General features: G+C 37.8%; 1 protein-coding gene across 1 annotated transcript; it reads right to left on the bottom strand.

The window, feature by feature from the left end:
- Nucleotides 1-5,724: 5,724 nt before the first annotated feature.
- PTGS2 (prostaglandin-endoperoxide synthase 2) lies at nucleotides 5,725-12,389 on the bottom strand. The gene is made up of 10 exons (XM_053607818.1): nucleotides 11,919-12,389; nucleotides 11,007-11,123; nucleotides 10,744-10,887; nucleotides 9,921-10,064; nucleotides 9,029-9,210; nucleotides 7,995-8,078; nucleotides 7,615-7,861; nucleotides 7,061-7,347; nucleotides 6,520-6,667; nucleotides 5,725-6,370 (listed from the first exon to the last, which is right to left on the bottom strand). The coding sequence occupies exons 1-10, from the start codon at nucleotides 11,968-11,970 to the stop codon at nucleotides 5,961-5,963; spliced, it is 1,815 nt and encodes a 604-aa protein (XP_053463793.1). The 5' UTR covers nucleotides 11,971-12,389; the 3' UTR covers nucleotides 5,725-5,960.
- Nucleotides 12,390-23,970: the final 11,581 nt, after the last annotated feature.

Genomic DNA, 23,970 nt, shown 5'->3' with positions numbered 1-23,970 from the left:
TTGTATGGTGTGATAAGCAAATTAATGGCCTCCCCAAAGATGTTGCTGCCTTAATGCCTAGAACCTGTGAACTAGTATTTTATATGACAAAGGGATTTTGTAAATATGAAGAAATTAAGCATTTCGAGGAGGGGAGAATTTCCTGGATTACCTGCCTCAGCCCAAGGTAATCATAAAGGGTCCTTGAGAGAGGGAGGCAAAAGGTCAGTCAGGGACATTGGAAGATGTTGCTTTGTGACTCTGAGGATGGAGAAAGGACTATGAGTCCAGGGATGAAGGAAGCCTCTGGAAGCTGGAAAAGGGACAGATTCTAAGGGACAGATTCCTTAGAGCCTTCTGACCTCCAGAACATTAGATAATAAATTTGTGCAGTGTTAGCCAATAAATTTGTGGTATTTTGTTAATAGCATAAATGAAAAAGTAATACAGTATGGTAGAGTGAATTTTTAGTTGTAAAAGAAACTGCCATACTTTTCCAGAATGGATATCTCTGCTTTCTAAGATCTTACTCTTTCTTCAAGAATCACGACATATTCTACTTCTCTTATGAAGCTTATTCTTATTCATTAATCATAAATTTTTAATGCCTTTGAAATATCAAGCACTGTTCTAGGGACAGTGAATAATAAAGACGAGGTCTTCATTTTCATAGATATAAAATTCCAGAGAGGATACACAGAGAGTAAATGCACAAAAGAAGATAATATTAGACAGAAATGAATAACATAAAGAAAATGCTGGCAGCGCCTGTGGCTCAGTGAGTAGGGCGCCGAACCCATATGCTGAGGGTGGCGGGTTCAAACCCAGCCCCGGCCAAACTGCAACCAAAAAATAGCCGGGCGTTGTGGCGGGCGCCTGTAGTCCCAGCTGCTCGGGAGACTGAGGCAAGAGAATCGCGTAAGCCCAGGAGTTAGAGGTTGCTGTGAGCCGTGTGACGCCATAGCACTCTACCCTCGGGCGGTACAGTGAGACTCTGTCTCTACAAAAAAAAAAAAAAAGAAAGAAAATGAAACAGGGTTAGTAGTTGCTTTAGTTAGGGTGGTTGGAGAAGGCCTTTCTGAAGAGTGGAAATTTGAAAAGGGACTTGAATGTGGAGAAGGATCTAGTCATGTGAAAATCTGCAGAGGTAACAATCTGAATAGGGGCAATAGCATGAGAATCACTGCTAGTGAGCAAATTACCAGAAAGCCAATGTTGCCGGAAAATAACAAAAAAGAGTAGGAAATTGTAGCCCAAGAAATCAGATAGAGAGGCAAGAGCTAGATCATTGAGATCTTCATAGGAGAGGATATGGAGTTTATATTTACACATTGTGCAGTCGGAAGCCACAGGATGATTTTATTTTTTTATTTTAATTTTTTTAGAGAAAAAGTCTCATTTTGTTGCCCTCAGTAGAGTGCTGTGACATCACAGCTCGTAGCAACCTCCAGCTCCTGGGCTTAGGTGATTCTCTTGCCTCAGCCTCCTTAGTAGTTGGGACTATAGGCGCCCACTACAATACCTGGCTATCTTTTTTTTGTAATTTGACTGGGGCTGGGTTCGAACCCGCCACCCTTGGTATATGGGGCCGGCGCCCTACTCACTGTGCCACAGGCACCGCCCCACAGGATGATTTTAAATACAAGAAAGGCATAATCTGACTCATGGTTCAAAATAATTACTCTCATTTCCATAAAGAGAATGGTTTTGACGGAGACAAAAATAAAAAATATCACCAGTTATGAGACTATCACATTGACGAAGTTGATAGTAGTGAAATTGGAGAAAAGGTGACAGACCCAGGATTTGTTTGCTTCACGCCCATAACCAATCTAGCAGCAGTGCTATGGGAGTGAAGCAAAGAGTTTTTTTGCTTAAGATCAAGGGGAAGGTAGTATCTTATACTTTGGACAATTACTACTTGGGGTATATGTTGCTAGAAGGGAAGAGATATAAAATAAACAATTACATATGACTTTAAGTGGATGTCAATTGACGATTAGACATTGGTCTTATAGACGTAAATTTGGGAGTCACTGTTATTTCAAATTATAAGGATGGATATGTTAACCTGGAAGAGGGCAAAGAAGGAAGGGACGGAGACTCCTTAACTTGTAGATACAGTAGAGGAGAAAGAGTTTAAACAAGAAAAGAAGACTGAGTAGTAGCTGTTGGTGAAGGTGGAAAAAGACCTAGAAAGTATCAAACTATGAAGCCAGAATTTTTTGCTTTTTTTTTTTTTTTTTTTTTACCAAAGGGACTGTAGACATTTGTGTTGAATGTTACTGAGAAGTCAAATAAAAAACAGATGAGGAGAATAGACAAGTTTAATAACATGGCAGTTAGAATATGGGAGAGTAATCAGGGTATGAAAGAGCGATTATAATATTAGGCAATGGAATCTGAGCTATCAAAGATGCATAAAGAAAACGAAAAGATAAAAAGAATGATACATAGTGAAGTGATGAGGTTGATGGATTAGTAGTGGGCTCAATGAAAATGAGAGATAAGAGTGTGAACACTAACATAGGTCAGATGGAAGAAGTCTGAAATCAAGATTTTGGAAGTGGTATAGTAATCAATGACGATGAGATCAAGGTTTATATATTTATGGGAAATATGGTGGAAGAAGGCATCATTGGAATGGAAAAGGCCAAAGAAGAGCATTCAGGCAAGATATTAAATCTGTGGCCCATGGAGAGATGGACATTACCGGATGTCAAGAGCAGGAGAACAATGTAAGTCCATGAGCCTGGTACCAGTGACTTGTCCAATTTAGCATACTAATTGCTTCCTCTTTGAACTTTGCTTTTTATTTTGTAGTGCCTTAGTAGCACAAGTGTCTTATTTTTTGTTTTTTATGTATTTTTTTCTTATTTTTCTAGATTAGACAATGAAAATAAGGTTGTTTAGCTCCTATAGCACAAAGCACACATTTTCCAAATCCGTGTTGCAGTGAATAAGAGATTATAAATAGGGACTCTAGGAAGCCTCTATATGACTGAGGGCAAACCATTTCATTGAGGGACTGCCTAATTTTGAGTACAGAGAAGAACACATGATAAGAATTTACTTTAAGGATAATGCTTCGGAGAAATCATATGACATATGACAAAGATATATAGAAACAGTCAAAATTTATTTTCAGAAAAGTTTTGTTGACTTTCAAATAGTATAAAAATAAACAGACATTTGTTTTGAGGCTTATAGTTTACATAATTTAACTACACATTTGTCTGAGGCATTAAAAAGTTCACCCTTACAACTCAAATTCCCAGGTTCAGTCAGCAGGTTGATGTTAATAACAAATCAAGTATTCTTTTTTCAAAAAAAAAAAAAGTCAGTGACATTAATCGTGTTTTATACAAGCCCTTTTAATATTGACTCTTTCTTAACTTTAAATCTTATAAACATATGATCTTAAAAATTCTCCTGAGTTATTTCTCCTTAATGAAATTTACTTCATTTTCTTCCTCTTCTTAAAAGATATATATTTTTTTCAGCTATTTACACAGATACTAACATTATCTGGAATCAGTGTTTGATTTAAAAATATTAAAACCCACAGAGCTTTGTACAGAATATTTTCTCAATAAATTATGACTAAATAAATTAATGAAGCATCCACTGGTCCTTTAAGAATATATGAAAGACCAGTCTTACGGCATGTTCAGGCTGATGAGAAAATATTCTCTGTGGGTTGGGATACAGATAAATCTTAAATATAAAAATTCTAACCTTAAATATCTCAATATACCAGAGTTGGGTTTCTAAAAAATTCATTCACAAATCTTAATACAATCATTTCTTTTGATTGTTTTATATCATAATTCAGAGAGGTAAACCCAAAGATGATAGATAATATTGATTCCGACATAAGAAAAACATCAACGATTGTAGACTTAAACATAGTTTATAACAATAATGTTCTAATAAAACATAAATAATAATCTTCAATAAATTAAATTAAGTCATATACAGTACCATTAAGTGTCAGCTGACAAGGAGATGTGGAAAAGAAGGATTATTATTGTCATCATTCATCATTATTACTATTGCTGAGAACAAAGTCTTTGGCTTTGTTTTTAAATAAGAAAGGGTAGTAATTAGAATAAGAATATAACTTTCTTCCTGTCATGAGCCCCCAAAGTTCTTTCAGAGGTATTAGCCTGTTTGTAGTCTCCTTTTTAGAGATGGTCAAAATTAATTATAAATAAAATTCTCTGCCTTTCACTTAAAGCAAGTGAATATATTTTTTAAAGAGTTATTTTTTTTTTTTCTTTTATCCTTTCTAAGGGCAACTAAATAGTAGTCCTGAGCTGAGGCTTTCCTGAAAAACTTGCAAAGTTCAGGCAAGAAAATACAGGCAGAGTCCAAAGAAAGACAAACTCTGATCTTAAACCCAGTAAAACAAAATAGAAGAAATAAAGTAATCAGAATTTCTCTTAGCAAAACAGCTAAAAGAAAATAAAAGGAGCAGCACATTGATTCAAATGCATACACTGGCTCATCATGATTCAGATAAAATTGATCTTTGAAATGAATTTAAGCATTTTGAAGAGGTATTTTATAAGGCTATTGCTACTTTTTTACACTGTGGTATGAATGGCTAAATCACACTGTGCAATCGGAAATCTAAGAAAACAGATTGTTATCCAAGCACAGCTTAGTAATTCATTCATCTCATAGCAAAATCTATTAGAGTACCAGGTCTGCTGTGCACAAGGATAAAATACAATTTCCTTCAAGAGTTAAAACCTAAATTTGAACTATAATTTGGTTTTCTTACTTGTTATTGCATATTTTAAATGTAGAATCACTTGCTGCTACAGATTTTACTTGTTACCAGCCATATAAACAAATTCTGAAATCTCTCAACATAAAATATTCTTATTTTAAGATAGGACTGCAATGGTCCATCACCTTAATACATTTGGCATTTCGATTTCAAAGGAAGCTATAACAGTTATATTAAGCAGATGTTCACTCCGAGTGAAAAAGTGAAATCTCTTATGCAATATTTTAATAAGAAATATAGTATAATTTCTACTGATTTTAAATCCAAGACAGCTTTTTTTCTTTCTTTTCTTTTTTTTTTTTTTTTTTGTAGAGACAGAGTCTCACTTTATGGCCCTCGGTAGAGTGCTGTAGCATTACACAGCTCACAGCAACCTCCAGCTCCTGGGCTTAGGCGATTCTCTAGCCTCAGCCTCCCGAGCAGCTGGGACTACAGGTGCCCGCCACAATGCCCGGCTATTTTTTTGTTGCAGTTTGGCAGGGGCTGGGTTTGAACCAGCAACCCTTGGTATATGGGGCCAGCGCTATACCCACTGAGCCACAGGCGCCGCCCCTAAGACAGCTTCTTTCATTGTTACAGGTACAAGTTTAACCTCAAAACAAGCCTTTTAGAAGTGATTCTACCTATGAATTAGACATCAGAAATTATTCTTTCAATACTACTTTAAAAAATAGATGCAAAATTATTGGTAATTAATTTAAACATTCATTTAAAAATGCACTTGGACCTTTTTTTGTTTGATGACACATAAATGCCCAGAAGTACTTTAAGATTTCAAACATTAGTTATGTCTAATGCATCATGGAAGACGCACTAGAAAGATTGACAGTGTAGAAGCTTTCAGCATTTTATCATCTTTTAACCGTGTTTAAGGGTTCAAACATCTTTGCTTTTGTTCTTATTATAACACAATATAAATTAAAATTCAAGTAAAAAGTTGTTAAAACTCATTTCCTCCTGGTTTACAAGAAGGAATGAAAACTATGTTCCTATTTAACTTGAAAAAAAAATCTTTAAAGTAGTGACACAAAAACCTTCACAAGTATGACCCCTTTCTCCGCAACAGGAGTACTGACTTCTGTTACAGAAGATGTTAAGCAGAATAAGGAGTTCAATATAAATATTAAATAATTAACTTAAAAGACATGGTTCATATAAATAAATAAATACGATTATTTGACTTCTACAGCTCAGTTGAACGTTCTTTCAGCAGCACTGTGGGATTGATATCATCTAGTGCAGAGCGGGAGGCACTTGCATTAATGGTGACTGTTTTGGTGAGCTCTGGGTCTGGAACGTTGAATGAAGCAAAGGGACAGCCCTTCACATTATTGCAGATGAGAGACTGAATTGAGGCAGTGTTAATGATTTTAAAACCTACTTCTCCACCAAAAGTACTCGGCTTCCAGTATTCAGGAGAACATATAGCATTACCCATAAGTCCTTTCAAGGAGAATGGTGCTCCAACTTCTACCATGGTCTCACCAAAGATGGCATCTGGACGAGGCTTTTCCACCAGCAGGGCAGGATACAGCTCCATAGCATCAATGTCACCATAGAGGGCTTCCAACTCTGCAGCCATTTCCTTCTCTCCTGTGAAAGTGATGAAGACAGAGAGACAATCCATGTCAAACTTTTGAAAATAAGAAGTAGCTGTATCCCTTTGCTCAATTTTCTTCAACTTCTCTATTGTTTCCATTTGACCCTTGATTCTTTTACGAAGTTTGGAAACTGCTTCTCACCTGTAAGTTCTTCAAATGATGAATAAGGCTTCAGTGAAAAGCGTTTGCGGTACTCATTAAAAGACTGATATCTCATCTGTCTGCTCTGGTCAATTGAGGCCTTTACTACTTTTTGTACTGCAAGTGGAACATTCCTGCCACCAGCAACCTGTAGAAAATAAATTTAGTTGTAAAAAAACTCTATTATTCCTACTTTGAGTTGTGCTTATAATTCAATGAGACGCCAGCCTAGGACTTATTTGCCTTTTAAAATTATAAAAATTACACTAGTATTCAAGTCTGAAATGTTTATTTCTATATTTATATATTGTACTTCTTGAAAAATACCTATTTTAAGATATTGATAACAATTTGCTCTTTGATAATGACAGACTAAATAAACGTTTAGACATTTCCCCCCCAAAGTTAGGCTTCTTATTTCAATAAAAGAATTTCACTAGCAATACAATTGCTCTTTTAGTAAGTTTAAGAAAAAATAATTTCTGTGGCAGAAATTTTAAAGTCACTGACTAGTCTTTTATTTTTCAGTAATAATGCTTACCCTCCCAGCAATTTGTTTGGTGAATGATTCAACAAACTGGGTAAGTCCATGTTCCAGTAACATAGAGTTGTTGTAGATGAACTGTTGGTAGTTGTATTGGTTGTCATCAATCTGAACGGTGTCTGGCAGGAGGGGATGCCAGTGATAGAGTGTGTTAAACTCAGCAGCGATGCGGTTTTGGTACTGGAATTGTTGGTTGAAAAGCAGCTCTGGGTCAAACTTCAGTTTGAAGTGATAGCCACTCAGGTGCTGTACATAATCTTCAATCACAATCTTAATAGTCTCTCCTGTTTGCACCAAAAAATTATGAATATTAATTTTTTTCTGATCACAAACCTTCAAGCAATTGAAACGCAATTTTGCTAATTTGCTATTTTTTCACTTCTCTTTGTTTTCCTTGTTCATATCAGAACAAAAGATAGTTATATTACCAATCATGCTCACAGACAGAATTAACATAGGATGTGTGATTTCTCATTTACGACATTCTGTCAGTTCTTCAAAACATGTCTTTGGGGAAGAGGGTGCTAGTTAAATTTTCTCTTCTTGCTTACCTATCAGTATCAGCCTGGTAGTCTGGAACAACCTCTCGTCATCCCATTCTGGATGCTCCTGTTTAAGCACGTCACACACTCTGTTATGTTCCCGGAGCCAGATTGTGGCGTACATCATCAGACCAGGCACCAGACCAAAGACCTCCTGCCCCACAGCAAACTTCAGGTGTTCAGGGACATGAGGTGGGTAGATCATCTCTGCTTGAGTATCTTTGACTGTGGGAGGATACACTTCTCCATCAATGATCTAAAAAATGACAGGAACAAATAAACATGAATTAAAAAGGGAAAAAAACAAATATTTATCATTAGGAATTTTAAAACACAGGCCTAAATGGTAAGTCGTAACTACGAGCTAATATTGAAAGGAAACTACATACCTGATATTTCATTTTTCCATCCTTGAAGAGGCGCAGTTTATGCTGTCTATCCAGAGTCTCACCATAAATGTGATTTAAGTCCACCTAGAAAATTATGAAAAAAAATTCTGATTTTTTGCTATTGAAGTTGTTCTTATATAAAGTGTCTGTTCTATAAATTATTTTAAATAATGATGACTTAGCTTTCTTTAAAATTTTCCAATAGAAATATATATTTTTGCCATAGCCATAAAATACTAAATAAATGTGTTTTGTTTTGTTTTGATTTTGTAGTTTTTGGCTAGGGCTGGTTTTGAACCTGCCACCTCCGGTATATGGGGCTGGCGCCCTACTCCTTTGAACCACAGGGTGCCGCCCCTAAATAAATTTGTTTATCCATCAAAGCTACAAATCTATATATGTCCCTCGTGTTTAAAAAATTAGTGTACCATATTGAGCTTATATCATATGCTTTGCTATAATCATATAGTAATTCTTTAAAAAATGCATTATTCATAAAAAATCTTATCAGAATATGTTAAAGCTGTGTTATTAAACTCCAAAAGATAATAATGTTGTAAAAATTTCACCGTATAACATTATTATTTTTTTATTTTTATTTTTTTTGTAGAGACAGAGTCTCACAGTACTACCCTTGGGTAGAGTACCATGAGGTCACACAGCTCACAGCAACCTCCAACTCCTGGGCTTAAGCGATTCTCTTGCCTCAGCCTCCCGAGCAGCTGGGACTACAGGCACCTGCCACAACACCCGGCTATTTTTTTGTTGCAGTTTGGCCAGGGCTGGGTTTGAACCTGCCACCCTCGGCATATGGGGCCGGCACCCTACTCACTGAGCCACAGGCACCGCCAAAATTTCACCTTATAATATTTAAAGCAGCATAATCAGAGTACAAACATATTTTACTTGCAGTGCTAATATTTTAAACTACAAATGTGAGACAAATGACAAGTAGTAATAGCTATATATATATGTGTCCTTTACTGTTAATACTTCCTAGGATTTGCTATAATTCTGATTTAACTCTGTCTTACCCCATGGCCTAGCCCTTTGGTGAAAGCTGGTCCTCGTGCAATATCTGTCTTGAAAAATTGATGGGTAAAATGCTGGGCAAAGAATGCAAACATCAAATTTGTGCCCTGGGGATCAGGGATGAACTTTCTTCTTAGAAGAAATTTTTCCACAACCTCTTTTGAATCAGGAAGCTCCTTCTTCCCTGAAAAATGAGAAAGCTAAGATAAGATTCCATCCTGTATCTTCAAGAAAACAGATAATGTCTGTCAATTTACTAGCCACATGCTTATAGGATAAATGTAATTGTGAGCAGGATCATAATATAAATGATGGTTCTAAGATATGGGAGAACAACGTCTTTCTTTTTTTTGGAGACAGGATGTCCCTTTGTTATCATCCCAGACTGGAGTGTAGCTTATTGTAGCCTGGAACTCCTGAGCTCACGTAATCCTCTTGCTTCATCCTTCAAGTAGCTGGGACTACAATGTACCACCCCACCCAGTTAATGGTTTTTTTTTTTTTTTTTTTTTTTTTAATCTTTTGTAGCAACAAGGTCTTGGTATGTTTTCCATGCTGGTCTTGAACTCCTGGCCTCCCAAAGCACTGAAACTGTAGGCATGAGCTACTGTGCCTGACAACTTCTTATGAATAATTTTATCTATCTTAACAGTGATAATTCAGTTTCAATCAAAGAATTTGAAAATATTAAGATATTATACCAAGATGCTTATTTCTTTTTTGTGGAATAGTTTTACATAGATTCACACTTTTAAAAATGCCCATAAATATCCATAATAAAGAAAAAAACCATACTTGTTAACAAATAAATGATAGTTTAAGGTCAATTATTTTTAGGTAGCAATCCAGCCCCCCTTGCACTTAATACACCTCTAATGACGTCTTTTTACTCACCTTTCACACCCAGGGGAGTTGGACAGTCCTCAGCCACAGGAGGAAGGGCTCTGGTATAATAGGAGAGGTTAGAGAAGGCTTCCCAGCTTTTGTAGCCATAATGTACATTATAAGTTGGTGGACTATCAATCAGATGTGATCTGGCTGAAATTTCAAGAAAAAAATTGTCTTATTTATTCCTATATGCAAATCAAATCAATGATCATTTCATTGTAAAATGTGGAAAGTAACACAGGATTGAATTTAATTCCAACTATCAAAGATACTGTATTTTAAAACATTTATACTTTAAAGTCCCATGTCACTTAAAATGAATGTTTAATAAATACAAACACTGGCAATCTTGATTTTTCAGATTTCAGATTTCAGTAACTACTCACTACTCAAGAGATCTGTAACAGGGTAGTCTGTCTGGGCATGACACTCTAGAATGATAGAAAGATATTTTCTTGCTGATCCAAATCCAAATTAACCATTAATCTTTAATGAGTGCTACATGTTCAGAACAATTCTGTGGCCCATGGACATTCCATAAACAACCGGACCACATTTCCTCTGCAAATTGGCCAGAACAGTGAAAGTTACAAGTATGCCGCCTTATAAGCAGAATTTTAACTGTGACACAGAACTGTATAAACTGATGGGATTTAAATGTCAATATTTTTTTGACCAGTTAGATAGTAGGCAGAATAAAAAGATACATTTAAAGTCATTTTGAAAAGCTTGGAAATACGGTTTTAGATTAGATCTAGTAATCTACAGTATTATAAAGCACATTTTTCTTTAAAGGAAATACAAATCTTAGAAAGCGACTTGTACTTACATGTTAACACATATCTCATAACTGTGTTTCGGAGGAAGGGAATGTTATTGACAATGTTCCAGACTCCCTTGAAGTGGGTGAGTATGTAGTGCACTGTGTTTGGCGTGGGCTTCAGTAATAATTTTATTCTTGTCAGAAATTCAGCTGCAATACAGAAAAAAAAGGAGAGAGAAATTAATGGGGCCCGTTATAAGGCATAAGAATGTAAACCGGTAATTGGGTGCAACCCCATTCCAAATGAGCAAACTCAAAGGTAAACTTACGTGTTGAACAGTTTTCACCATAAAATCCTGTCCGGGTACAATCACACTTATACTGGTCGAATCCTACAGTCATACATACACCTCTGTTTTGACATGGGTTGGAACAGCAAGGATTTGCTACAATGAAAGTAAGGACAGCAAATAAAACATTCTTCAATGTCTTAATCTTGACTTAGACTTTTGAATTGTTTTGCTAATTATAAGTCAACGTCACAATAATATATTAAAGAAATACACAGATAGTTATGGAAATACAATTCTTTTAACCTGCCTCACAGAATAGTTATAATGTAGAAATACTTAGTCTAAACAAGGGTAAAAGAATATTCAGCTTCGTAAATAGTGTTACTAACTTTTTTCTTAGTAACTTTTTGGACGTTCAGAGTAGTATTTTTAGGAAGCGCAAAAAAAAGTAGCACTTTAAAAATTAAAACGAACGGATCTAGTACATTCATCTAAGAAAAATTTCAAGGTAAAAATAACTTACCTTTACAATATTTTGCTTATCTTAAAAATAATCTAGGAAAGTACAGGCTTTCCTGGGGACAGCGTTGTTTTTTTTTCTAATCTCTTACGTTCAGTATCAGATACCACACACAATTCACACATATTGATCAGATCTTACTTATCACACTGACACCCTGCAATATTGATATCAAAATTGATATTAGTATCAATATCCCCGTTTAACAGATGAGAGTGAGTTTCAGACCAGGTAAGTAACTGGTTCACGATGATCAGAGCTGGTGGCAAAGTTGGAAAATCCACCCAGTCCTTTTGAACTGGAGTGTTCCGAACTGTTTTCCCGAGTCACGCAGCGTCTCTACCTGCAGCGCGGTCGGGGCACCGGGATGGACCCGGAGGTCAGAGCGGGAACCGAGACGCCCGCGGGGCGCAGCGCCAGGGACCCACCTGCGTGGCTGAGCGCCAAGGCGGCGCAGAGCAGCAGGGCGCGGACGAGCATCGCGACGGCGGCGGCGGCGGGCAGGGCGCGGACGGCGGAGGCGGAGCCGTCTGGGCGTCTGGCGTCGGGGCTGAAGGAGGGTCTGCTGCGGAGGCCTGGGCGTGCTCCTGACGACTCCGTGCAAGTCGTTTTGACAACTGGACGGTGCCGCGGAGACCTTTCCTTTTATGCCCCAAGACCAAGCCCACGTGTGACGAAACCAACTGCCTCAATTCTGACCCGACTCCACTGAAAAAAAAAAAAAAAAAAAATTGCGAAAGCCCGGAGGGGGCAGTTTTTACTCACGCAGATGAGAAAATCAGAAAGCCAGGAAGAAGCTTTCCGCGGCTGGCTGCCCCTAGCCGGGCGCAGAGCTGCTTGTCCTCCCTCCGACCCCGCTCCTCCCCGAGCTCCTCGGCCCCGCGCCCAGCTTTGCTCCGGATTCCTTTCCTTCCAGCCCCGGCGCCTCCGGGCCGGTCGCCTCGTGGAATGCTGCGCGGGACACTTCCCTTCCCTTCTGGGAAGCGGGTCAGCTCCGAACTCCCGGAGCGCAGGGAATCCCTTCGCGCGGCTGTCGCCCTGTCTGGTCCCCCACGAAGTCACCGTCGGGACAGACTGGGGCCGGGAAGACGAAGGAAGCTGACACCATCTATGTTTTAGCGACCTGTGTGTGCCACACGTACATACGTTTATTGTATTTGATTTACTTTTATTTTGCCAAATGAAATGTAATAGCTACACGCAGTGTACACATCTGTAATTTAGCTTTATGGCTAAGTTGCTTTTCACATAAGAAATACTGTTCTCCGCACCATCACTCCCTCCTTGTTTTCTGGAGAGGTTAAAAAAAACAAAAAGTATATTCTCCACGATATTTCTCCTAAGCAGGTTCCCTGTAAATCGTTATTTGGATCCAGCCCGAGGGATCAGCAGTATAACGTTTCCTGTGTTGTGACGGACAAGGGAAGCGGCGGCGATCACCAGAATTTACAGAGTCTGAGAGCTCCGTCTTAATGCATTGCTTTTTCTGTTGCCTCCTAGTTTTCACCGTTTTGGTCTCCAGCAGGAGATGCCAATAAAAGACATTTGAGTTTTACATTCTTTTTTGGCCCACTTTGCCAAGATAATGGATCAAATTACAACATTGCATTTATTTTTCAATTGCCTGGGTAGATTAGGGCTAATTTTCTATTCTTATTTTGGAACATAGTTTAATGAGGAGTTAATTACAGGGAACAATGACTTTAACAGTTGCCTTTTATCCTCCTTTGATTTTTAGTATCTTTCTTTGGTAGCAGTCAGGGAGGACTTGGCAAAGATGAAACATTAAAAAAAAAAGTTACAGCAAAGAAGTGGAAAATAGAAAATTCTGTTAAGTCACGCATTCTTAGCATTAAAAGGAGGGCATAAAAAACTGAAAATACACCACATGCCCCAATTTGTGGAAGTCTTACAGAAAAAAAGTCATCAATTTTTTTAAATTTTTTTACCATTTTGCTTAATATATACATTTTCTGAGTCTTCATGAGACACAAGTGACTAAAATTCCGTCCCAGCTAGGTGGCCTTTCTTTTTTCTCCAGTCATATTTACTCATTCCATTTGTAGCACTTCCATTTATTACACTGAATCTTACATGAAATTTCAACGAAGAAATTTTCTTCTTTAAATTTCTTTAAAAATTTTCAATTTTCTGTTTCATTTTAAATGAGTAAATTGCATCTAATCAGATTTTAAGTTTAGAGTTAGAGCTACTAATTTTAGCTTGGGTCAGGTGCTGTGTAAGAATCCATAATCTCACTTTGATAGTACACTAAAAGTTTACATTTTAATGCTGAATTCATTTTGAAATCAACATCGTCATTATCTTCTCTATCAGACATTAATTGTATGTATACCTACTATGTATAGAGTATTTTCTGATGTTTGCAAAGAGAGTCTGAATTCAAAGATGGGAAAAAAACAAGGGATAAAGAGTAATCCTATTGAGGCTACTGGAAACTCAAAGGGATTGAACTTTGTCTCATATTGGAAATTCTTTTTAAAAAACCTACTTGGTTAAACTACTTTGTTTAAATTGCAATTTATATAGCACAGTAGAATGAAGAAAGTTCCATGTACCTTTAATGTCAGAAAAGAGTTCAAAGAAAATCTGAGACTTTAAGGATGGATATGGTTTTGAAAATAGTGCAACTACAGGCTTAAGAAAGAAAACATTGTTATAATTTGTTAATTACAATTTGTCAAAAATAATTGTGATAAATCTGAGAAAATAAAATAAAATGCATCATTACATTTTGGGATGTTGGTCATGGGAGGATATTAAATGTCATAGACCAAATTAAGATGGCTAATCCTGTTTTATATGGAAAAGTACTATGATTATTGTGTACCATAAAAAATAAGGTTTTGCTCATGTGTAAACCTTATACCATACACATTTGTGTATGTTTAGTGTTTCTGTGTATGTTTTATAGACAAATATATGTATTTGTTATAAAAAATTTCTCTTATTATCCTCTGAAATTTGTTGGGAAATTGTCTGTATGAAGAGAAAATAAGGAAGAATATTAAAAATCTTCCAGAGCATTCTGTTGCATTGTACTGCCCCCTTCTGCTGCTTGAATTTTTATCAACTTATTTTTTCCAAGCTGCTGGGAAGATGGCCAGATTTTGTGTTTAAGGTTAAAATATTCACATGTGTGGTGCTCATGTTAGACTTCAGTTTCATGGCTGTACTGAAAAGGAATAATTTATTAATTGCTAAACCATTCATATGAATTAAAAGAAAATGAACAATAAAGAGTTTTCATATTTATAATGCCAAATAAATTAACTTTTTAAAGAGAGTCTTTTCTTACTGCCCTGAGCAGGGTTCTACCAGAGGGACATGGGACATGAAAAGACTCTCACATTTATTAGTTCATCAATGAGCTTCTTTCTATCTCTCTCTCTTCTACTTAAGTGGATTTAGAGGTTCACTTAGAGAAGAGAGGTTACCCTTGTCTTTTTGGAATCCTGCCAACTTCCATCAGCATTAATCTTTTTTTTTTTGCAGTTGTTGGCCAGGGCTGGGTTTGAACCCACCACCTCTGGCACATGGGGCCAGTGCCCTACTCCTTTGAGCCACAGGCGCTGCCCATCATCAGCATTAATCTTAAAGAGATATTTTAGCAAGATTATACCAAAAAGTTTATATGTTCATTGAAAGGCAAAAAATGCTGTTTGTATGTAGTAAAAGAACTCTCATTTATTCCTTTAATAAATCCTGGCTACACGAGATAGTTTTGAGGTTATAAATAAAAACATTTGTCTTAATTTAGAAAAAATCCTTTCAAATAAGCTAATGAAGAAATGCCAAAAACATCTATTTTTAAGTTTTGTAAAAAATTTCTTTCTTATTTTTCTCAAATAACTTGATTCTTTGATAAAATTTTCTTTTTATTTATTTTTCATGGTTATTTTTCATAATATTCAGATGAGCCAAAGTGGATTGAATGTGGTCCTTGTATTAGATCTAGGAATTTCAAAGGGTGCTGGGCATGGTGGCTCTCACCTGTAATTTCAGCACTTTAGGAGGCCGAGGTGGGAGAATCACTTGAAGCCTGGAAATCCAGACAAGTCTGAGCAACATAGTGAGACTCTATCTCTACAAATATTAAAAAATTAGCCAGACGTGGTGGTACATGCCTGTGGCCCCAGCTATTCAGGAGGCTGAGGTAGGAGGATTGCTTGGCCCAGGAGTCTGAGGTTGCAGTGAGCTACGATGATACCACTGCACTCTAGCCCAGGGAAGAGAGCAAGACCCTGTCTCAAAACAAAACAAAACAACCCAAAACTTCACAAAGGGACAAGGAAAAACAAAATAGTGTGAATTGGAGTAGACATGGTGAGACCATACCCACCCCTAAAATACAGGATTAAGACTTCCGGTTTCTGATGTCAGAAAGGAGCTTGGAAGTTGCTGCTACATTCTAACAAGTAAAAATCTGAGCAAACTGAAAAATTATTCTCTTAGAACTGTTAGAGAAGTGACTTACCAAATCAAATTACTACCCCCAAATATTCCAAAGATGGACCATACAGATAAAAACTTAACTGGAGCAGAAACATACAGGCAGAAACATACAAGGAAATCAGTGCCTGGGTAAGGGAATCTGAACTATAATGATAATTGCTAGAGATTCAGTGCAGACAAGATGGAGAGTTAAAAACTCTAGCAGGTCTCCACACTTTAGTGAGTTTTGCTTCCTGGCGCTCTATCAGGCTCTCACAGTTAATATCAGAGAAAAATCCTCAGGGGCTTCTGGCAACCATTTTGAAATACACCAGACTATGCCATATTTCTTCACAAGGCCTGTACACAAGTGAAGGTATTCTTTTTTTTTTTTTTTTTGTAGAGACAGAGTCTCACTTTATGGCCCTCGGTAGAGTGCCGTGGCCTCACACAGCTCACAGCAACCTCCAACTCCTGGGCTTAAGCGATTCTCCCGCCTCAGCCTCCCGAGTAGCTGGGATGACAGGCGCCCGCCACAACGCCAGGCTATTTTTTGGTTGCAGTTTGGCCGGAGCCAGGTTTGAACCCGTCACCCTCGGTATATGGGGCCGGAGCCTTACCGACTGAACCACAGGAGCCGCCTAAGTGAAGGTATTCTAACAGAGCCTGAATTATTGGGATTTGGTCAGAGCCTAACTGAACTAAAAGAAGGGAAATACTCAAACTCAGCGGGCTCTTTGTCTTCCACATGGGAATTCTTACATGGAATTCTCCGTTCCAGCCCCTCCTATCATCCTGTCCCACCTAAAGGGAGGGAAGAGGAAGACAAGAGGCATGTGTGAAGTTCACAGTTCAGAGGCCCACGCTAACTAAAAGACTGAGATCTAACCATAGGACTGTAGAATGTTTTACGTCCCCTGACCCCTTGCGATTTATTGCAGTTTCTCTCATCCAGTACCTCATGCCTCTTTCAAGAAAAGCTTAGACGGCACATTAAAAGAGAAAAACACAGTTTGAAGAGGTATGTAGCAAGCATCTGATTCAAGTATGGTAGAGATGTTGGAATTATAAAACCATGAATTTGAAACAACTATGATTACTGGGCTAAGACAACACACAAGAATACATGATTAGATATGATTAGATATAGAGAGGGCAAATCTAAGAAATAATCAAAAGAAATACTAGAGATCAAAAACACTAACGGAGGGCAGCGCCTGTGGCTCAGTGAGTAGGGCGCCGAACCCATATGCTGAGGGTGGCGGGTTCAAACCCAGCCCCGGCCAAACTGCAACAAAAAAATAGCCGGGCGTTGTGGCGGGCGCCTGTAGTCCCAGCTGCTCCGGAGGCTGAGGCAAGAGAATCGCGTAAGCCCAAGAGTTAGAGGTTGCTGTGAGCCACGGCACGCCACGGCACTCTACCCGAGGGCGGTACAGTGAGACTCTGTCTCTACAAAAAAAAAAAAAAAAAAAAACACTAACAGAAGTGAAGAATGCTTCTATGGGCTCATAGACTGGACATGGCTGAGAAGAAAGTCTCTGAGATTGAGAACATGCCAATAGCAAATTCCAAAACTGAAAATCAAAGAAAAAGCACTGAAAAGAAAAACAAACAACCCCCCCCCAGAACAGAATGTCCAAGAAAAATGGGACAATTACAAAAGGTATAATATTTGTATAAGGGGAGAATGGAAGGAAAAGCAAGATAGAAAGAGATGGAAGCCATATTTGAAGAACTAATGAGAATCCCCCCAAATTGACATCAGGCACAAAATCATAGGTCCAAAACGCTTAGAGAACACCAACAGGATAAATGCCAAAAAGTCTACACCTAGGCAGAGCATATTCTTTAGAAAAGGCATTTCTAAACTCTAGAAAATGTAGAATAAAGAAAAAAATCTTGAAAGAAACCAGAGAGAAGAGCAAGAAAATCTTTCCTATAGAGGTACAAAAATAAGCATTACATCGGACTTCTTTTTTTTTTTTTTGTAGAGACAGAGTTTCACTTTATGGCCCTCGGTAGAGTGCCATGGCATCATACAGCTCACAGCAACCTCCAGCTCCTGGGCTTAAGCGATTCTTTTGCCTCAGCCTCCCGAGTAGCTGGGACTACAGGGAGCTGGGCCCACCACAACGCTCAGCTATTTTTTGGTTGCAGTTCAGCCGGGGCCGGGTTTGAACCTGCCACCCTCAGTATATGGGGCCGGTGCCTTACCGACTGAGCCACAGACGCCACCCTACATCGGACTTCTTTTCAGAAATCTTGCAAATGAGAAGGGAGCAAAATGAAATATTTCATGTTGAGTTATCCTACAAACATGAAAAAGATATAACACCTTCTTAGACAAACTAAAATTGAGGACATTTGTAGCCAGATTTACTTCGTAAGAAACGTTAAAAGTCTTGAGAGAGAAGAAAAATGACATAGGTTATAAATTAGTAATAGTAAATGAAACTGTAGATCCCACGGACATTAAAAGGATAATACTACAAATAACTCTTTGACCACAGATTTGATAACCTCAATGACATGGACAAATTCCTAGAAGTCACAGTGTGCCCAAACCCACACAAGAAGAAAAAGACAACCTGAATTGGTCTGTATCTATTAAAGAAATTAAATACTGAATTAGTAATTAAAAACCTTCCAAAACAGAAAGAATCTGGCCCAAATGGGTTCACTGGTGAATTCTACTAAACATTTAAGGAACGTATATTTATTCTTTACAATCACTTTTAGAGGATAAAAGAAGAAATAATAATTCCTAACTCATTGTATGAGACTAGCCTTACCCTAATATCAAAACCTGACAGAGGCATTACAAGAAAAGAAAATGAAATTCCAATATTTTTAGTGGGCATGTATACAAAACTACTCAACAAAATAACATTAAATGAAATATAACAATGTGTAAAAACAATTATACACCATGACCAAGTCAGATATAGCCTAGATATGCAAGGCTGATTTAACATTAAAAAAATTAATTAGGGGTGGCGCCTGTGGCTCAGTGAGTAGGGCACCAGCCCCATATGCCGAAGGTGGCGGGTTCAAACCCAGCCCCGGCCAAACTGCAACAACAACAACAACAACAAAAATTAATTAGTGTAATCTATCACATAAATAGGTTGAAGAAGAAAAATCATATAATTATATTAATAGGTACAGAAGAAGCATTTGACAAAATCTAACACCCATAATGATAAAAACAAACATCAAACTAGGAATACAGAGGAACTTCCTCAACTTGATAAATAACATCAATAAAAAAATCTTATAGCTAACACCATAATTAACGGTGAGCAACTAGAAACTTGCTTCCTAATATTAGTAACAGGCAAGTTTCTCCTCTTTCACTACTCCTTTTCAACATCATCCTGGAAACCCTAACTAATGTAATAAGACAAGAAAAAGCAATAAAAGATATACATATTGTAAAGGAAGAAATAAAACTGCTTGTTTTCAAATGATATGGTCATCTATGTGGAAGATCCATAAGACTTTACCAAAGAACTCCTGAACTTAATAAGTAATTATAGCATCCTTGCAATATACAAAGTTAGCATATAAAAGTCTATGATTTTCCTTATCTACCAGCAATAAACAAATGGAATTTCAAATTAAAAACACGTTACCATTTACATTAGCACCTCCTCCAAATGAAATATTGTATATAAATCTAAGTAAATAAGGGGGCCCATAAAGTTCATGTGCAATTTAAAATAGTTTTGCATTGCAAATTGCACACGAACTTTATGAACGCCCTGAATATGCAAGACCTATATAAGAAAAATGACAAAATTCTAATGAGAATATCAAAAAAAGAAATAAACGGAGAGACATTACAAGTTCATAGATAGGAAGATACATTATGGTCCAGATGTCAGTTCTTTCTAAATTGATCTATAAATAGAGTAGAACCTCTCTGTAAGTTGACCACCCGAGGGACTGTAACTAAGTGGTCAACATACAGAGGTGATCTACATAAAGAATTAGAGCTACTGTACATTGAGTACAGGGGGTGCACGTCCAGTCTATGAAAATTAGGTCAACTTAAAGAGGTGGTCAACTATAGAGGTTCTATTGTACAATATAATCCCTATAAAAATCCCAGCAATCATTTTGTGGATATTGACAAACTGATTCTAAAGTTTATATGGGGAGGCAAAGGATTCAGAATAGCCAACTCAAAACTTCAGGAGAAGAACAAAGTTGGAGGACTGACCTGCTCCACTCTCCTGCTTCACGACTTATTATAAAATTACAGTACAGCATATATTGGCAAAGGAAGGACAAATAGATTATTATTTTAGATAGAGCAGTAGATAGAGATTCCAGAAATAGACCCACATAGATGTAGTCAACTGATTTTTTGGCAAAAGAGCAATGGCAATACAATGGAGCAGATAGTCTTTTCAACAAATGGTGCTACAACTGAACATTCACCAGCTAGAAATGAACCTAGATACAGACTTTACATCATTAATAAAACTTAACTCAGAATATAGACCTAAATGTAAAATGTAAAATTCTAAAAGTCCTGTATGATCACAGTAGAAACTCTGTATGACCTTGAATATGGTAATGCTTTTTTGGATATAAAATCAAGGGTAAGACCCATGAAAGAAATAACTGATAATCAGGACTTCAGTAAAATCAAAAACTTGTGCTCCACAAGAGATGCTGTCAAGAGAATGAGAAAAACAAGCCACAGACTGGAAGAAAATATTTGCAAAAAATATATCAGATAAAGGACTGTTACCCAAAATATTCAAAGAACTCTTTTTACTCTCTCTTTTTTTAGTCTAGTCAAGTGAAGCAGCAGGAGTGGAGAAAGAACAAAGGAATCTGTAATTGGTTGTGATAAATTAGTTGTAAACATCACCTCACTCAGATCAGGCTCAAATACCTCTCACAACTCAAAAATAAAAAAGCAAACAACACAGTTAAAAAATGAGTCAAAGACCTAGACAGACATATGGTCAGAGATGGTATAAGATATAAATAAGCATATGACAAAATTCTCCACAACATATATCACCAGAGAAATGCAAGTTAAAACAAAAATGAAGCTGGGGGTGGTGCCTCACACCTGTAAATACACTTTGGGAGGCTACTCAGGAGGATTGCTTGAGGCCAGGAGTTCAAAACTAGCCTGGGCAATACAGCAAGATCCTATTTCTACAAATGTAGCTAGTCTTAGCTGCTTGAAGGCTGATTTGGGAGGATCACTAGAACACAGGCTGCAGCGAGCTGTGATCTGGTGATACTCTACCTCTTAAAAATATAGTATATATACTTTGTGTTAATATGTTATACACAAAAGTCCAGAACACTGTCCACACCGAATTCTGATGAGGAAGTAGAACAGGGACTTTTTTTTTTCTTTTTTAGAACAGGGACTTTTACTGGTGATGAGAATGAAAAAAATAGTATGGCCACTTTGGAAGACAGCTTGGCAGTTTCTTACACAAGTAAGCATGCTCCAGCCATCGTGCCCCAAAATGAGTTGAAAATGGATGTCCACGCAAGAGCTGCATGGGGATGTGTTCAGCAACATTAATCTTTATTTAAAAAACTTGGAAGTAACCAAGATGTACTTCAGAAGGTGAATGGTTAAATTGTGGTACATCTGGTCAAGAGAGTATTAATCAGACCTGAAAGAAAATGAGGCACCATCCATGAAAAGTCAAGGAGGAATCTTAAACACACATTAAAAAGTGAAAGAAGCCTATCTGGGGTGGTGTCTGTGGCTCACTGATTTGGGCGCCCAGACCCGGCCAAACTGCTACAAAAAAATAGCCGGTTGTTGTGGCAGGCGCCTGTAGTCCCAGCTTCTTGGGAGGCTGAGGCAAGAGAATTGCCTAAGCCCAGGAGCTGGAGGTTGCTGTGAGCTGTGATACCACAGCACTCTACCCAGGGCGACAAAGTGAGACTCTGTCTCTTAAAAAAAAAAAAAAGCCTATTTTAAAAGCCACTCACGATAGGATTCCAATAATACAGCATCTGGAAAAGGCAAGACTATGGAATTCGTAAAAGGAGTAGTTGCCAGGGGTTGGGCAGAGGGAAGAAACACATAGAGGTCTTTTGGGCAGTAAAATTATTCGGTATACTACTTTCATGGTGGACATATGTCATTATGCATTTTTCAAAACCCATTGAATGTGCAGCACCAGGACTAAAGTCTAATGTGAACTATGGACTTTGAATGTAAAGATGTGTCATTGTAGGGCGGTGCCTGTGGCTCAGTCGGTAGGGCGCCGGCCCCATATACCGAGGGTGGCGGGTTCAAACTCGGCCCCGTCTGAACTGCAACCAAAAAATAGCCGGGTGTTGTAGCGGGCGCCTGTAGTCCCAGCTACTTGGGAGGCTGAGGCAAGAGAATCCCTTAAGCCCAGGAGTTGGAGGTTACTGTGAGCTGTGTGAGGCCACGGCACTCTACCGAGGGCCATAAAGTGAGACTCTGTCTCTACAAAAAAAAAAAAAAGATGTGTCTTTGTAGGTTTGTTGATTGTAACAACTGTACCACTCTGGTGGGGATGTGGATGGTGCAGGAGGGATAGGAGGTCGTATGTGTGTAGGCACAGGAAATATATGTACTTTCCACTCAATTTTGCTGTGACCCCAAACTGTTTCAAAAAATAAACTTTATTCACATATTAATTCTACCTCTTGCTGATGTTACACTTCATTTTCAGTGACATGAGCAAACAGCCTCCACCACATAATCCACTAGACTGTTTTGCTGAAGGCAATGCATATTTGTTTGTTATCTATTTATAGTTTGGGGAAAGCATTTTCAAGGTCGAATGCTGCAGGGAATCGTGTCAGATAATTATTTAGGGCAGTCATGGGAAGTCTACTTCCTTTCTTAACTAAAACCTCACTCTACCCCGAGGACAGTGATTCCTTTGCAAATACTGGGAGGATTTATTCCTCTGTCAGTCCTCTCATATCCAGAGATAGTATTCATGGAAAACCTCTCACTCCCTTTCCTGAATCACGATTCTCTCGTTTTAGAGGTTTGTATCCTTTCCAATTACTTCAATAAACACTTCAGAACTTCTTATTTCTAAAGCTGTTCTCTCTTCCCCGTACTCTCACACTGGTCTGGTTGTCCTGAGATCTTTTTCATACTAAAACCCCAACTTATTCTCTTAACAAAATATTCCTTCAGTATTCTCCATAGAAATGAACAGGTTCATAATCAACCTATATTTATTACTTATTAACATTTTTCAGCATCTAACATACAAAAGAAATGTTAAAAAGAACTTCTTCTTGATGGCATTATTGACATAGAGTCTTGCTCAACTACCCTTAGCTTAACCCAGCTGTAAATCTTTTGGTTAGTGAGTTTTAACAGTTATAAATAAGCAGTTGGGGAGAACATGTATCGATTTTAAACATATACAAATGACCCTTGAACCAAGCAGTTTGAATTGCCAGCATTCACTTACACATCAATGTTTTTTCAATAAGTGTTTTGAACAAGTTTTCAGAGATTTGTGACACCTTAAAAAATCTCTCGCATGAAACATATAGCCTAGAACCAAAAAAATTAAGAAAATGTTAGATGTGTCATGAATGTACCAAATATATGTATTACTTGTCCTACAGCACGCAAAAACATGTCATCCAACAAGACACCGCCATACATCAACATGAACACAGCTGTCAGACACTGATACCAAAGTTATGAAAACTTACCAAGTTATTTGGACAGTGCCACTAACTTAAGTGCATGGTGACAAATTTGTATAATGACAGCTCTGATGGTTGATCTTACAACAAAAAGGCCTGGATTGTAAGAACCATTTTTTCTGGGTTGGATCCATGGACGCTTTGCCCTAAAGTCAGGAAGTACCTTGCCAGTAAGGGAATGTCCCTAGCCACCCATAACACCCTGAGTTCAACACCAAATGTGTGAAAGTGGTCTGTTTGGCCCTAAACACAGTGTCTCTAATTAAGCCTCTAGACCAGGGGGTTATAAGGACCTTTAAGTCTCATTACACAGAGTAAGTA

Source organism: Nycticebus coucang, chromosome 10 (genome assembly GCF_027406575.1).
Source record: "Nycticebus coucang isolate mNycCou1 chromosome 10, mNycCou1.pri, whole genome shotgun sequence".
Classification (NCBI taxonomy): Eukaryota; Metazoa; Chordata; class Mammalia; order Primates; family Lorisidae; genus Nycticebus; species Nycticebus coucang.
This window is presented reverse-complemented; position numbering and strand designations above follow the sequence as displayed.